Source organism: Ictidomys tridecemlineatus, chromosome 5, assembly GCF_052094955.1.
Source record: "Ictidomys tridecemlineatus isolate mIctTri1 chromosome 5, mIctTri1.hap1, whole genome shotgun sequence".
Classification (NCBI taxonomy): Eukaryota; Metazoa; Chordata; class Mammalia; order Rodentia; family Sciuridae; genus Ictidomys; species Ictidomys tridecemlineatus.
Genome location: NC_135481.1, coordinates 59153452 through 59169779, shown reverse-complemented (window position 1 = coordinate 59169779; position 16328 = coordinate 59153452). Strand labels below are relative to the sequence as shown.

At 40.7% G+C, this 16328-nt stretch overlaps 1 protein-coding gene across 9 annotated transcripts in view; it reads right to left on the bottom strand.

Annotated features, from left to right (window-relative positions):
* Positions 1-16328, bottom strand: part of Syne2 (spectrin repeat containing nuclear envelope protein 2) — a 321684-nt gene that overhangs the window by 89059 nt on the left and 216297 nt on the right. For 8 of the 9 annotated variants that reach the window (XM_078050038.1, XM_078050030.1, XM_078050033.1 and 5 more), the window contains 10 exons: positions 14670-14786; positions 9745-9975; positions 6366-6548; positions 5255-5383; positions 4462-4583; positions 4152-4293; positions 3240-3371; positions 2060-2212; positions 1747-1956; positions 266-367 (listed from right to left, as the gene is read on the bottom strand). In XM_078050038.1, the coding sequence (XP_077906164.1) occupies positions 266-367; positions 1747-1956; positions 2060-2212; positions 3240-3371; positions 4152-4293; positions 4462-4583; positions 5255-5383; positions 6366-6548; positions 9745-9975; positions 14670-14786 (1521 nt within the window). The remainder of the gene's footprint in view (positions 1-265; positions 368-1746; positions 1957-2059; positions 2213-3239; positions 3372-4151; positions 4294-4461; positions 4584-5254; positions 5384-6365; positions 6549-9744; positions 9976-14669; positions 14787-16328) is intronic. The other variant, XM_078050035.1, reaches the window with a different exon arrangement.

The window sequence follows — 16328 nt, the reverse complement described above, 5'->3', positions numbered from 1 at the left end:
CTCGTTTTCCATCACCCTTACCAACACTGGACACATTTAACATTCTGCCACGCTGATAGGTAAAAATGGTCTCATACTGTTAAGTTGTACTTCAGAAAGGACTACTTGGGAGATATTTTTAAAAGTCAAAAATCAATAGTTTCATCTTCTTGCTCTCCTCAAGCCTGGCTACCGCTCACAAAGGGTAGTGGTTCAGAAGTACCAACTGGTGCACAAGACTCTCTGGCCCGAGGTTTAGGTTAACTTGAAGTACTTCATTGATTACCTGAAGCTGTTCACCAATACTCTGGCCACGCATTTCATTCAAGGACTGTTGTAAAGCTGTCTTATTCTTAATGAGTTGATCATACAGTCGCTTTATTTCATTCTGTATAAAAAAGATAAGTGCAGGAAACTGAGCAATCTCACTTAGACCTTCATTGTCTTTTTAAATTATATTTATAAATTTTCAGAATTTGTATAAATTTATATATACATTTTCTGAAAATTAATTAAAAAAATCTGGAAACACATACAAAAATAGAGTAATCCCCGCCTTATCATCACTGAGCTTCAACAATTATTGGCTCATTGCTGACCTTCTTTCCTCTATAGCCTCCTCCAGTTCTCCTGGATGTTCCTACCACCTCCCCCCTTGTTATTTTGAAGCAAATACCAGAAATCAAGTTATTTCATCACTACGTTTCAGTAGGTTTCTCTAAGTGATGAAGTTCCCTCCTTTAAAAATACACTTCCTCCAAAATAAAAAATAATTCCTTAGTATGGTTAACCACCTAGTCGCAGGGCTCATGTTTCTGATAGCCTACAGCTTTTTTTTTTTTTTTGGTTTGTTTTAATTGGGATCCAAATGAGGTCTATATGTCACGATGGAATAGTATGTCTTTAAGTATCTCTACACCAGCTGACTCTCATACCACCTTTCTTTTTTGTTCCTTGGATTTGTGTATATATGAAAAAAAAACAAAAACAAAAAACAAGTCATTGGTTCTGGATTTGGCAGACTATGCCCCACAGTGCTGTTTAACGTGTACTTCTGCCCGTCTGTTAGTTTGACTTAGTTTTAGAAGCTTGATTGGATTCAGGTTTGATTTGTATGGGCCACACTTCTTCATAAGTGGTGTTATGCTTCATTTCTTTTTCACTAGCCATTCCGAACTAGTTTCTCTGCCTCAACTCTCCCCCTTCAATTCACACCAGACAACTGCCAGACAAATCCACCTGAAACCTACATGAACTGTCGGTCCTTTGCTGAAAAAGCTTAATGGCTTCCCATTGCCTAGAAATTTAAATACAAATCCTCCCTGTGTAATCATTAAATGGCTAAATGTAACATAAGAAAGGAAACACCATGGTAGCTCATGCTAATAAATTCACACTCAAGGTTTTGGAAAGGTCTTTTTTTTTTTTTGGTCCTGGGGATTGAACTCAGGGCACTCAACCACTGAGCCACATTCCCAGCTCTAGTTTTCTATTTTATTTAGGTACAGGGTCTCACTGAGTTGCTTAATGCCTCACTTTTGCTGAGGCTGGCTTTGAATTTGCAATCTTCCTGCCTCAGCCTCCTGAGCCGTTGGTGTGCCCCACTGTGCCCAGCTGGGCCTCACTTTTAAATGGTCTCCAACCACGAGGACTAGAGGGCCTCACTGTCTACCTTAGCCATTTCTATTAACAAATGCCACCAGGTACATGGTGCGTGGGAACAGGAGTCCATGCTGTGCAAAGTCACCCATGAGCTCAGAGTCCTACCTGGTAACTGTGCTTGTAGTCCAGGCCAGCTTTCAGGGACTTGCTTCTAGAGGCAGCGCTGGCCTGAGTGTGCTCCAGGCAGACCTGGAGGCTACCGAAACATTCAGGGAGCAGAGTGGTGTTCCTGCCAGGCCAAGCCATGGCTTTCAAAAGGTCATTCTTCTTGTCACACACAGCTAAATAAAGTTTCTTCAACTCGAGAGCCAGTTTCTGCAAGGAGGAGGAAGTAGACAGAATGAGCTCTGACCTCAAGAGGCTTCAGTGCTGGCCTCACGAGTGGGGCTGCAGGAATGGCTGACCATACGGGCCCTACCTCGTAGTGCTCCTGCTGGGCAGAGACATCCTCCCTGAAGAGCCCCGGTGTCTGGAGCATCTCCTCCACGCTGCCAAGGCACTGATTGAGGCTCAGGAAGAGTTCAAATAATTTTTTATCCAAATCGTTATATGTTTCTTCTGTCATATTTTCCTAAATCAAGGAAAAGTAATCATTAGGATTCCTCGTCTTCCTAAACCTACATTTTTTTTCCCTCGTTTCCATTAAAACTTAAAATTGATATCATACTTTTTAAAAAATAATAACCCATTTCATACAAATGATCTCCAGAAACTGAACTAAGCAGGACTCGCACTAATTAGTGAACTGGTCTTTTCGATGAAGTAGGTCATAGAATAAATAAATGAAATTAAATTATTAACTTTGAGAAAGACAGTTTTAAGAAACTCAAGGTTCGGTTGTTATTTGACTATTGAATGGAATGAAAAGGTAAGTCATGAGATAAAGGGCTTCCTTAGCAGGACCATTCAGGTGCAGCTGTGGTCCCAGGCCAACCACACTGTCCCTCTTCCCCCTGCTTCATGCCCCACACCTTTTAATGGGGGAGAAAGTGGGTTAACGAAATCAAGTACAGCCAGGAAAAAGAAAAGAAGTCATATCAGAGAAGCTCAAAGGGGTTGATGAGGAAAAGGAGGTACGGTATCTTAAAGACAGGGATGGGTGGTGGAGTGGAGCTGTTGGAACTACCTTCTTTTCTTCACCCATGGTCACCTTGAATTCCTGACTAGTTACAATTATTTAGGAGCATGCCCATGCTCAGAATCACTCCAACTTGAGCTGTTTCCTGCGGCCTTCTCTGATGGATACCTAGCCTGAGTGTGCTCCAGTGAGCATTTGGCATTAAGCCTACTCAAGTTTGGAAACCATACCTGTTCTTCTGCCCTACCCTCCTCCCTTGCCCTTCCAGACCAGCACGGCAGGCAGAACTAATCCATCATCATCCTCTTTCCTATTGATCTTGGGCTCAGACCCAGAATCCTTTGTACACTGCACTCTAGGTAGTCACCACAAAATTTATCAGAGTTGGCAAACAAGATGAATTCTATTTGTTCTATTTGTTCAGTGAAGAAAATTATGACCAATTTAAATGAGGACATTCTATCTCCCTCTTTTTTCTGCATTCGTGCAATGAGAAAAATAAGCAACAGGCAGTTTCTACCTGTGTCTGAAGATTATTTGCTTCTTGACGCAGGTCTTCGAGTTGGGTGGTGTACATTTTCAGCTCTTCCGTTGTAGGGTATCTAAAGTTATACACACTCACACTGGGTAGAATACTCATATTGGTGGTAACCTATTTGAAAAAGGGAAACCTTTTTAGTGACAGTTGGAGATCCTGCTGATGCTACTGTAAACAGAAAAACTGCCTCAGATGCTGTCTTTGGAGTTCCCTTCTGGGTAAGCTTTTGTACCTTGGCATTTATAAGGAAGAATAAGTAAGATTATTTAATTACTTACTATTTATTTACTTAGCAGTACTTGGGGTTGAACCCAGGATTGCTCTACCACTGAGCTACATCTCTAGCCCTTTTTATTTTTTATTTTGACGCAGGGTCTCACTAAATTGCTGGGGCTGTCTTGAATGTACACTCTTCCTGCCTGAACCTTCCAAGTAGCTGGAATTACAGGCATGTACCACCATACCTGGCCAGCACGATATCATTTTTAAAGTGCTTTTTAAAGATTAACTTATATTATTCATTCCTTTACTCATTCAACAGATAGTAACTGAGATTCTCTGATGCCCAGGTACTATGCTACTATGCTCCTGGGTGAATCAGGCAAATAACGTCTTTCTTTTCAGACCTTCTGTCTGATGGGGGAATTCAAACACACAGGTGGAGAGTTTAGGAAGAGCTATGATCAGGGAAGCCCACGGTGCTGGAGGAGCACCTGAGGCAGAGTTCCAGAATTGAGAAAAAGTATTGAACAAGTGAAGAACCCAGATGGCACCTTTGCTATCTGAAAAGAAACTGCTACATGATGCAGAGGCTATGTGTTTATTTAATGAGGGCTTGCTGGCTTCCAAGGACGCGGGCGGGCTGCTTGCAGTGTGTGCAGAATGCAGACTGACCTGAGGCTCCACGAGCTGAGGAGGAGGTAGCTTTATTTTTGAGGACAGTTCATGATGAAGATATTGCCATTTATCACCGTTTTGACCCTGAGGTGAAAAGATCAAGTCTGGAGCTTCATTTTCAGGGCCAGATGCCTTGTTGCTTTTAAGGAAGCGAAAAAGGTAAAAAGAATCATCAGCATGAAGAAATTTAGGAATTACCTTTAGATAATGTTTTGTGAGTGGCTTGTAAAACAAACAAACAAAAAAACCAAAACGGTTCTCCCAGCTAAAAATCTACTCAATGTCCAACTATTTAAAATGATTTCACCTCACAGATGATCCCTGAGTAGTATCTTTATCCTGTTGGCAATACTGCGGCCATGTTTTCTTAGCATTAAATTCTATAAACTTGAGTAAATCTTTCTGTTCCATTGGTTTTAACTCCAGAACCTAAAATTGAATAAGATTGAAAAGGTCTAATCAATCCAGTTTTTTATTTAGTACCTAAGGATTTAAGTCATTGTTGACTATTTCTCTTTCTTGATTGCCTATTCTTGTTAAACTTTTAAAAAAATTTTTTTAGATGTTAATGGTTCTTTATTTTTTATTCATTTATTTATATGTGGTGCTGAGAATCAAACCCAGTGCCTCACACATGCCAGGCAAGTGCTCTACCACTGAGCCACAACCCCAGCCCCTATTGTTGTTAATCTTAACTTTTCAAAAAATCCATTCAAAATATTCACACAGTAATCAAATGTTAAACTATTAAGACACATAGGAAAAAAAAATCACCCAAAACATATCAGCATGTTTTGAAATATGCAAAGCAGTGTTGTAGACACAGAGGTACGTTTACCCTGCAGGTTTCTACTTAGTTCAATATAAGATACAACTTAATAAAGGAATAAAGTTAGAGTGTCCCCAATAGTAGCAGATGGAAGCAAACCAGCAAACATCCAAAAATCGGCATTGCTGCACACACAAACACTCACACCTGACATTCTGCACTTGGTCACACATGCAGACCCTCCAAAGGCAGTTCAAAGTTTTGGCCCAAAGAGAAATTGCATCTAGAAAGTTTTACTCTTGTCCTTACGATGGCCAGTGGCCAAAATTACCTGTTGCAGGGGGACATCTCTTTGTCTGCTAAATTGTGGCCTTTCAGTTACAATAGGTACCAATTCAGGAAGGTTAACAGGCTGGAGGACTTGTTGGAGTTCTGAAGGTTTCCTTAGAATGGTAGGGTACTGCAGAAAAATGTAACAATGGCAGACTGTTTAAAAATTAAGACCCACTTTATCTAAGAACTCTAAAAATGGGATTACCTAACAGAAAAGTGTTATAGGAAGTAAATGATAGGACTTTGTTAGGTAATATAATTGTATGCTATGTTTTAATGTACTTATTTCTAACATCGTGAAAAATCACTCCATTTGATGAAACGATCTTCTTTCCTCAATCTAATTCATCCCATGAATTACTAAAAGCCAGGATTTATTTATTTATTCCTTTTCTCCTTAAGAACAAAGTAAGTCAATCAATCAATCAATCAAACAGGGAAATGGTACAACATTTATGAACTCAGATTTTCCCCATGTCTCAACTATGTATTTTTTAAAAAAGGAGGATGAAAGGGGCAACCAGATGGCCTATGTCTCTGCAGCCAGTCTCATTTCTGTGAATGTGAAGTCCCCAGGCAGGAATCACTTATAAGTTTGGATGCAAAGCTTGTAGAGTAAGATCTATGCATGATATGAACATTTTATTTCTAAAAACAGAATGCTTTTAAAAATCATGAAAGCACTCTAATGTAGTCTACTATACTGTCAGAGTATATAGAAACATTAATAATGAATAACAAAAGTACCCTGGAAGCAGGTTTTGTTTTTCCTCATGTTAAATTTTCAACTTATCTATAAAGCCTTCATTGTCTGGTCAACAGGAGTCACAAAATTGTGTTAAAATATACACTTATGAAGAAGCCTTACCTGAAAGCTTATTATCAGCAAGTACACTCCACCCCATCAAACCAACCCAAACCAAACCACCACCAACAACCTAGTTAAGACACTTGCACCGCAGTAAAATGAAATAAAAGCAACAAAAGCCAGTGTCCTCATGGCTTCCAGTTCACAGATTCCTGCTTACTGTGTATCATTTCCACCCAGGGTTCTCCTCTGGCTGGCTCTGGCCTATGGAGATATATGTCTACACAAAACCATATTTTACCTGATCCTCGCTGTATTTCTCCTGCAGCATCATCTGGACTTTTTCCAAATTGCACTTCACAGTTTTGAGTTTCAGGGAGAGTGCTTCGGCCTCCTGTTGAGTGGCTCCACTATCTCCCAGGCCCTGATCTTTGCAAGTGTCCAAGAGAGAGGCAACCTTGTGCTCAATCTCGGTCAGCATAGCCTAAGCAAGAAAATCAGGAATTATTCACAGGGTTGGTCTTTTTTGTTTTCATGCTGGCGACTGCACCCAAAGTATTATTCTTCCAATAAGTGAAGCTTCCTCTCTTTATCTAAAGGTATACAAGAAATCCCAGAAAGACAGGATGGAAGCCACCTCGGACAAACAAAAACTTCCTCTGAATTCCTATGCTTTTCAGTAGGAATGCAACCAAAACAACCCCAATTGCAGATATCACTCTCTGTCATAATCAAAAAGAAATGATTTCATAACCACTTTAGAAAACTCTGAACAATGTACACAGTAGAGCACAGTGGTTAAGAACAAGATGCTAGAACCAGCCTGACTGCCGCCTGGACCCTGACCCTGCCACTTGGCACCTGTGTGTGCTGAGGCACTGTGCTTTAGATGTAGGTACATGCTTGTAGCAATCTGTAAAATGGGGATAATAACAGAATTTACCTCATAGGGTGATTTTAATGAGTTAAATCCATGTGATTTGGCCTCAATCCATGTCCTTTGGATTTAATGAGTTAATATCATGTACATAGTCCATGCTTAAAAAAAGTGGTAAGCAAAAAATGTTGACTCTTGTTAATTTCCCCCTGCCTTCTTTATTCTTTCTTTATTTTTCAACGGTTTCCATTTTAATAGTTCTACTCCATGGTTCCCTTCTTTGTTACTACTTTAAGTTGTTACCAGTTCTTCACTTTTGTAATTAATGCTGCCATAATTATTTTTCTCCTTTCAGATTATCTGCACAGGTTAATTTTAAAGTAATGGCATTATTAGGTCAAAGAAGATGGACATGTTATATGCTCGCAGATCTTCAAAACACTGAACCAATTAGAGCTACTACACATTAGTGGGTCTATTTTGCTAGAGTTTTGCCACGATGATAAAATTGTTATTAATGTACTACAACAGCAAAACAATAGCTAGTTTAATTCAAATGTCTTTAATTATCAAGATTGAACAGCTCTTTTCAAATTTAAATTACCAAATACAATTTTTCTTGTTTGTTCCTATCCTTTGGCCATTTTCCCTCTGGGAACTTAGTATTTATAGACAATTTCAAGGTATTTTTATGTTTCAATATGAAATCATAGGTGTCATGTTATTATATAAATGAGCCAGAGATGGCCCTTATATATTGGCCCCTATGTTATTTATTTCTTTCCAATAAGTCAGAACCATTAGCTCAAACCCCATTTTTTATATATGTAGTGGCTTTAAATATAACCCTATGAGCATATCTTCAGTCATATAGAGCCTGCCTGCTTTGTATACTCCTAAAACTACACCTGACATCTGCCAGCCATGGATAAGACAAACCCTGGGGCTATAGAAAGTCCCAAGCTTCTGCTGCCCTGTGGAACTCTCTGACCTGGACACAACATTGCTCAAGGACATGACCTAGACACACAACACCCCTCACTGATTTCCTTGTCCTCTTCCCCTCTGCAGTGCCCATCTGCCTCATCCCAGGCTTCTGCAAGAACTTCTGTGACTCTAAAAATCAATCCTGTCAAAGTCCTGCCCACATAAAGCCTGTTGGGCGCTACTGCCACCTGGTGGTCATGTCTTTTCTTTGGGTAACCCCCACATCCTCAAAGTAGATACAAGAGGCGAGGAGAGGATTCCAGTGATGATCAAGGAGTTGACATGAAGCCTCCCTAGTCAGTACACAATCAGTTGGCAAATGATATGGGACGGCCTTAAATGATTGAGAATCAAAACCTGGACTGGCTTGGATTCAGCATGGCTTTACCCTGTGCTAGTTGGACTTATCTTTTTTTTTTTTTTTGGTACCGGGAATTGAACCAGGGGCACTCAACTACTGAACCACATCCCTAGTCCTATTTTGTGTTTTATTTAGAGACAGTTGCTGAGGCTGGCTTTGAACTTGTGATCCTCCTGCCTCAGCCTCCCAAGCCATTGGGATTATAGGCCTGTGCTACAGTGCTCAGCTGGACTCTGTCAGTATCCGAGTGAACTGACCATTCAGAACTGACCACTGGGGTCAGAGGTGCTGAGCTGCCCTGAGAAGCAGGTCAGAGCAGCTGCCTGTCCTCTCCCCTGCAGGCAGATCTGGATGCGGTAAGACTGTGGGCTTGAGCAGCAGGGGAGAATGCCCCTGGTTGAAGGGCAGGCCATTCCGGTCACATAGCAAGTGACTGCAGGAAGAGCTCCCTGTGGCCAGGCTGGTGGTGTGGGGTACTCTGAGAAAAGAGAGTGTCCTAATCTCTGGCAGATAAACAAGGCAACAAGGTAGACATCAAGTCGCGGCTGGTCTCCTGAGTGCAGAGGGAGAGAGGCTCTGGAAGCAGTCAGCAGGTCTCTGCTGTTGTGACATGCAATTATGCTGCTGCGATGTCATCATTCTAGCCCCTCCCTTGTGGGACAGAGAGCCAACCTTTGGGCTGAGCTGGCAAGTTTTGCTTAAAGTGACTAAAGTCAAGGAAGTCCATGTCCTTGCTCCTCCCAAGCAAGACCGGGAGCATTCCTGGTCAAATGGCTGTAAAGCCCTTTCATGCTGTATTTGCAATCTTGGAAATCAGAACACTCAGTTTCATTTCTGATGAATAAGTATTCCACGTACTTAGATTTATTAATAAAAATTTTGAGCACTTTTTTCTTTGCGGGGGTGCTGGGGATTGAACCCAGGGACACTTAACCATTGTACCCCCAACGCCCCATATATATATATTTTTTAATTCTGAGACAAAGTCTTGCTAAGTTGCTTAAGGCTAAATTGCTGAGACTGGCCTTGAATTTGTAATCCTTCTGCTTCAGGCTCCCAAATTGCTGGGATTACAGGCATGCACCATCGAACCTGGCATTGAGCACCTTTTATATACCTTATATAACAGACACTGTTTTTTGTTTTTGTCTCATTTAATCCTAACAAAAATCCTATGAGCTAATCTACTATAATAGGAGAATTAGGGCTGAGAAGTTAACTTCTCTAAGTTCATAGTTAATGTGACAGAACTGGATTTGGACTCCATATTCTGAGCTGCTGTCCTCCCAAATATGCTGCTTACATAAAACATTTCAAAGAACTACAAGTTAAGGCAAAGATAAATGTGAGAGTCAGAGAGAGAGAAGAAACATACTGTTGCTTTAAGTGAAATCAGCCCCGAGTTGGCTGGTGATTGGTGAAGAGGCAAACTACGAACTGGCCCATCAGTCTTACCTGGCACCCGACCAGTTCCTGTTCCACCACCTGCTGCATGTCTGCGTTTAATGTTTCCGGCTCAAATGCCACGCTGGCTTGTTGCAGCCACAGCTCCAGCTCGGCCACCTGGGTCTTGCAGACATGGAGGACTTCTACAGGCCGGGCCCTAGTTCTCTTCACTGAGGTCTCAAAATCTCCTGGCTTATCAGAAAAGTCCAGAGCTGCAGCCTTGATAGGAGAAGTGGGACCCTAAGATAAACCCAAAGATAATCCAGCAGTGATGAGCCAGGAGTCCAAAGATTTCAGACTTGGGCTGGCAAAGACCTGCAGACCCACAACCTTTCTCCCCAGTTAAAAGAAACAAAATAAGAACAGAAGAAGGAAGAAAGAAAAGAAAAATGCACCTCCACACTCATAGCAACAATCACGTGACCTGGTGGCACAGGTTTCTAAGCAGCCGATCTGCATGTACACAGGTACAGTATTCCTGGGCACAGAGGAAGCGAATGGGCTTTCAGTTCATTGAGCGGTGAGCCCCAGGAGAGAGGTGAGAGTGTGGGAGAGAGTGTGGGCATGTGGGTGTGTGTGTCCCAAACACCGCAGGAACTGGCCAGTGTTTAAAGTTGCATGACCCAGGATTAAGCAATGCTTACATTACTCTGCACTCCATTCAAACAGGAAAAAACAACAAAACAAAACAAAACAAAAAAACGACCTATACATATTGCAGGCATACAATGAAATAAGCCAAGTAATGAGATTATAAAGGATTTTAGCTTTTCTTTCAACATACATGCTATTACTCATCTCAACTTCTCCCTGGTAAAAATTGCTTGAGTCAAGTTATGAACTTGAGCAGAGGCATCTGAAAACTTTCCTCCTCTTCCTCAGAACAAATATCTAAAGTAAATTTCACCTTCGAGATCCTCAAATATTATTGAGTTAGAGACCAAGTACTTAACATAGAAAAAATGATATATTCCATTCTACTGTCATGTATAATTGACTGTAGAACAAATAAAAAAGAAAAGAATGATGTGTTCTTTCATATTGAAATAACTGGGCTGCTAATCAATGCAATAGTAAAATTTCTCCAGTTAGCAAGTGAAAGTTTTTCAATAATTATATCAGATGTTTTCAATTTGGAGGGAAAAAAAAGATTTCATTCAAAGAAATATTTGCCTTCCACCATATTAATTATCCTTCTCTAGAATATTGAAAAAGTATATCAGCCCTTGGAGAGAAATTCCTTTAGTTTAATAAAGGTTTGTTTTGCTGAATGAAAGTATCGTTCCCTATAAATATTTTATTGTAATTTTGATAAATTATAATGTTATCCATAGAAGACTTTGTTAGCAAGTAGTAAAGCACAATCTGGGTCAGGTGACAAACTTCTAATAAGAACTGCTCACAAATGCATACCCTAATTCAATGCAAATGCACATTTCTGAATATTTGTGAAATTTTATTTAAACACAAAACTTTCAATGCAATTGAGTGAAGAAAACTGGTAGGTGGTAATAAAATCACGCAAAGTATGAAAATATCATTCATTTACACACTGATAGTGTTACGAAAGCTGGTTTGGAAGAAGTGTCTCTGGCTTGAATTTCTTCCCTCTGACCATCCATTAACTTCATGCATATTGCTCTTTTCTGCAAATCCCTATTTCTCCTCTGCCTTCATCGATCTGTTTTTATAATTTTATTCAAGAATCACCCTCTTAAAGACATTTCCCCCTGACTTCTGTTTTCCTCTGAACTTCATATACAGTCAGGTTTAATACCTGGATTCACTTATTTCAATTTTCTTTTTTAATCTTGATTTTTTTAAAAAAAGCAACAATTGAGTGGTATTACTGCAAACCACCAATTTCTAGCCACCTGATAAATCCCCTTCTTTTCTTCCCTTGTATTGGGTTCTTGAACCCAGGGATGCTTTACCACTGGGCTACTTCCGCAGCCCGTGTTATTTTTTATTTTGACACAAGGTCTTGTTAAACTGATCAGGCTGGCCTTGAACTTGTGATCCTCCTGCCTCAGCAAAACCACACCTAGCTGATTAATTATTTTCTACTTTTCAGTTATTACTTAAATCTTAACTGGAAAAGACTTGGGGATCCCCTTTCTTTGCCACCTGACATAGCAACCTGTGAATATTAATTAATTGATAATAAATGATTTGCCATCTGGCTTCTTGATGTATCCCTCCTATATGCCACACACATTTTAAAAGACATTTTGTTTCTTTGCTTTCTCACTAATAAAATCACTGAGGAAATAAGCAAGCTGGATGACTCATCTGGGCTTTATTGGCTGGTAATTTGAACCTGAAGAGAATCTAAGGGGTGTGGGGTAGGAGAAAAAAGATTATTTGCAACCGTAGAAACTTGCAAAGCTGAAAGTGGCCTCAGGAACCTGCCAGTGAGCAGTTTTGCCCATGTCTTTTTTTTTTTTTTAAACAAAGACACCTGCGCCTGTGTGTCATCAGTTCACATGCCTCCCACCTCACCAACTTGCTTCCAGTTGTCCAAGGTCAACAGCTCCGTGATCTTTAAATTATGAGTCCCTGGTTGTTTCCCTAATAGCATCTCAGCAAAACAGCTTCCCTGGATAATAGCCCCAGATTCTAAAGGCAGAAATCATGTAAACGAAGGTCTTCTAATTGTACACTGTGGGAGGCTTCAAAGCATTAGCCACAGTTGTCACGTCTATGACATAACTAAACTAATAACACTAACCTTTACTGAGCTCTTATTATGCGCCAGGCACTGTGCCAAACATGTAATAAAGACCACCTCATTCCTTCACACTGCAAGCCTGTGTTTCCCAGTATACAGCTGAGGAAATCGAGGCTTTGGGAGGCTATTCAAACGGCCTGTGGTTACCCAATTAATTAGTAAGTAGAACCAGAATTCACGTCCTGTTTTCACCCTGCTGTGGAATCTACAAATCCACCTTTTGGACACAATTTTACTAGCTCTCTAGTGTCCAGGTTAACCCCTCAGGGAGTCACACTGCTGGATTTCTGTATAGACACATCACACATCTCAACAACGGGACTGTGGTTAAAAGGCAAGTGAATTTACTGGCTACAGTCACTCTGCGTACCAAGGTATCAAGCCTTCAAGTTTACTCCTTCTATTGAGTCAATTCTACAAATACCCGTGCATCCTCCTCACTTTGCACAGAGTGAGAGCTTGCCTGCCTGAAGGGCCACGTCCACCTGCACAAGCACAGACCTGCGACAGGCTGCTGGAACGGCACGGCAGTCTTTATTCTGTGAGGTCAAGCCCACTTTGGTTTCACTTTCTGTATTAAATATTTATTCTTCAATGCAATCTGGGTCACAGATGACTCTGAATTTTACTAAAAATTGCACAATTCTCGTTTGGTCAGTGCCCTTGATCTCTAAACCAAAAAGTCTGCAGAGGCCAATGCTTGGCTGATGACACAGGTGGCCTGGTCTCTGGAGCTCCCCGTTTCCCTCTCTGGCTGTTGGGTCAATGAAACGGAAATGACCAAAGGCAGGAGGAAAGGACCCTGACTGATCAAAAGAGGGCTTCAAGAATCCACAAGGCACCCCCAGGACAAGAGTTCTGTTAGGAAGAAAATATGAATGTACCTACACAGACATCAGTTTAAGAGAGTCACTGGGGCTTTCCAGTGGAAAGCTCAAGTTCTAAACCTGGAGGGAGAAGTTCTGGGTTTCAATCTTCACTCTGCCACTCAGGAGCTGTGTGGCCTTGGACAACCGAACGTCTAAGTCTCCTTCTGTCAACTGGGGCAACAGCAGTAACGACCTTACAGAGCTGACGTGAGGATTCAGAGAGAACACATGTAGAACCCCAGTGCCTGGCCCAGAGGAAGTATTCAGTGGATTTTTGTTACTCTCCCCTTACCTCTTTCTCTTATCACCACCATTATGTGCTGTTGACACTGCCAGGGCAAAACAACCTGCCCGCCCACCCCCGGAGAAATACACTGCGCAGAATGCCCGCTGCAGCCAAAGCACAACGGAAGCTACGTCTGATTTTTAATTAGGTGTCAAAAGAAACATTAATTCTGGCCAGCAAAAGACAAAAACAAACAAAACTATGGGTGAGGTCAGCAACTTTCTTAGACAAGAAGTACTGCCAGCGAGTGTTAAGCTGCGACATTTGTCTGCCTTGCTAGGCACATATTGTTAAGAGAGACAGAGAATGAAAGGGAAGAAGGGCAAAGAGGAATAACAATTTGACAACTCATATATATATATACATACATACATACATACAAGGACAAACAATTGGGAGAAAAGACTGAAAAGGAGAAGGAGGGGAGAAAGCAGGTCAGGATCTTTTTTGGGGAGCTACTTGGTGAGACCCAAAACCAACCTGGGAAATGGCTCCCTAGAGGGCTTTCTTGAGAAACAATGTGCACCACAAAAATATCTCAAATGAAGAAGGGTAGACTGGAAAATTCTGTAATTGATTCCTTACTCTCCCAGTGACTGACCAGTGTTTTACTCTCTGAATTTTGATTTTCTCTTTTGTAAACTTGTGGGCAGGCATTAACCCGCTTCATCTAATCCAAAGATTAAACAGACAACTAATACAAATGCCTTTTATGTAGTAGGCCGTTAGTCAACCTTAGCTCTTCTCCACTTTCGTTGCCCCCAGATGCAGTGTGTACAGACGGAAGAAGTCACTAACGGGGAGACTACTTCACACCCCAAAGGGTGACCAAGTGGAGAAAGGTCTCCCTGCTTCATGCCATGCTTATTTTCTATGTGAATGATGGAGAATCTTCCATTTCAGTAGCTTGAAAGCACACATACAGACATGACAGTTCACAAAGAACACTTGGCTTGGCACACAAAGGATCGCAGAACCCAGAAAGCTGGTCACCTCTGGCGACAGTTCAGGTAGCCAAGCAGTTGGCTTGTTACTGACAGGGACTTACCTCTTCTGTTTGGTTGAGCTTCGGGGAAAATGCTAGGCTTTGCTCAGTGTTTAGTGAGTCTGGTGCCAGAATTTGTACCATGGAACTATCACAGGTGCTTATTTTCTCATCTGCCTCCTACAAAGAAAAGAATCAGACATCCAGGAAAGGTCTTTCCCTGCTGCCAGAGTAGCCCCTCTTCCTGGCCTGCTCATTTGCAAACTGACTGCTTGCAAAAATGTCCAGAGAATTCAGGTGCATTTAGAAAAGAGTTTGTTTTGGTGGGGGGAAAAAAATCAGCTTCCTTTGATTTATCTTTATTTATATGACTTAAATACTCAAAAACTCTCTTCTTAATGAGCACATAAAGGATCCACAGAATTAAGTATTTAAGCAGGTCATTCGGAGAGTTTAAATGAGGTTCTATGATAGGGGCCACATTTCAAATAATGGGAGAAAAGATGAACTTATTAGATATAAGAATAACTATTGAGATATTTTATGAAAAATATAACAAAAGTCTTTGTCTCACTCCTGACAATGAATTCTATTTGTACCTAATATTGAAATGTAAAAGCTAAACCATAGAAATTGTAGAGGTGGGGGAGGGCTTTGACAACATAGGAAAAGAATGTTAGTAGAGGCAATATTAAAAAAAATAACATAATGTGCACCACAGAAGAAATATAGTCTAAGTTAAAAGAGAAAAACTAACTGGGATAAAATGTTATGCTCTTAATATATTAATCTTATAAATCAATAAGTTAAACATCAACTCCTACAGAGAAAAAAATGCAATGCTACGCACTAGCAATTCATGAAAGAATTACAAAACCCAACAGACTTCTAAAGGGAGATTCTCAACATTCTTACAATATAAATTCAATCTACACCACTGATTAAGGGGACTAAAACCCACTTCATGAAAGCTTTTGATTATTAAACCAGATGATATATTTAAAGTATTTAGTAGCTTTTAACAAAATGTTAGCTCCTCTTTACTGGGCACGATAACTGCTATCAGACACTAAGAACTGAACCAAAACTAAAGGCAGAACTTTAGATAAAATTGCAAAGGTAGGTAAGGATCATGAAAAACCTGGCATGCCAATAAGTTTGCATTTTACTAAGTTGATAATCAGAATCCATGAAGGATATTAAGATGGGATTTATTTAGTGCAACAGGTTTTAGAAAAAGCCATCTGTGTTGTGTAAGATATACCAGAAAAAAAATAAAATAACTGGAGGTTGTAAAACCAATTAGGAGGCTATTCCAACAGCCAAAGGAGAAATAAAATTGCCTCACACAGGATGAGAAAACAAAGACCAGGAGGAGAGGGAGATGAAGCTTCAGTGGGTGTTGCTTGGCTACTGACTGAATATGAAGATGATCATGAAGTTTATTCTCCTTGGACTGGGAAAACAGTGGGTGCCACTAGTAGGCACTGAGAAATTAGGAGGAAGAGCAAACTTTGAAATCCATTTGGTCAAATGGATTTGAGAATATTCGTCCAAAATGAGAAGTCTATCAGGAGGGTAGACACGTGGAACAGACTTATAAAAGCCATGACGGGCAACTTAAAGTGGGAATCAGCGGCACAGAGATGCCAAGCACAGGGGATGAAATCACCAGGAGACAAAACACAGGGAAAGAAGAGGAGGAACATCTGGGGAATACCT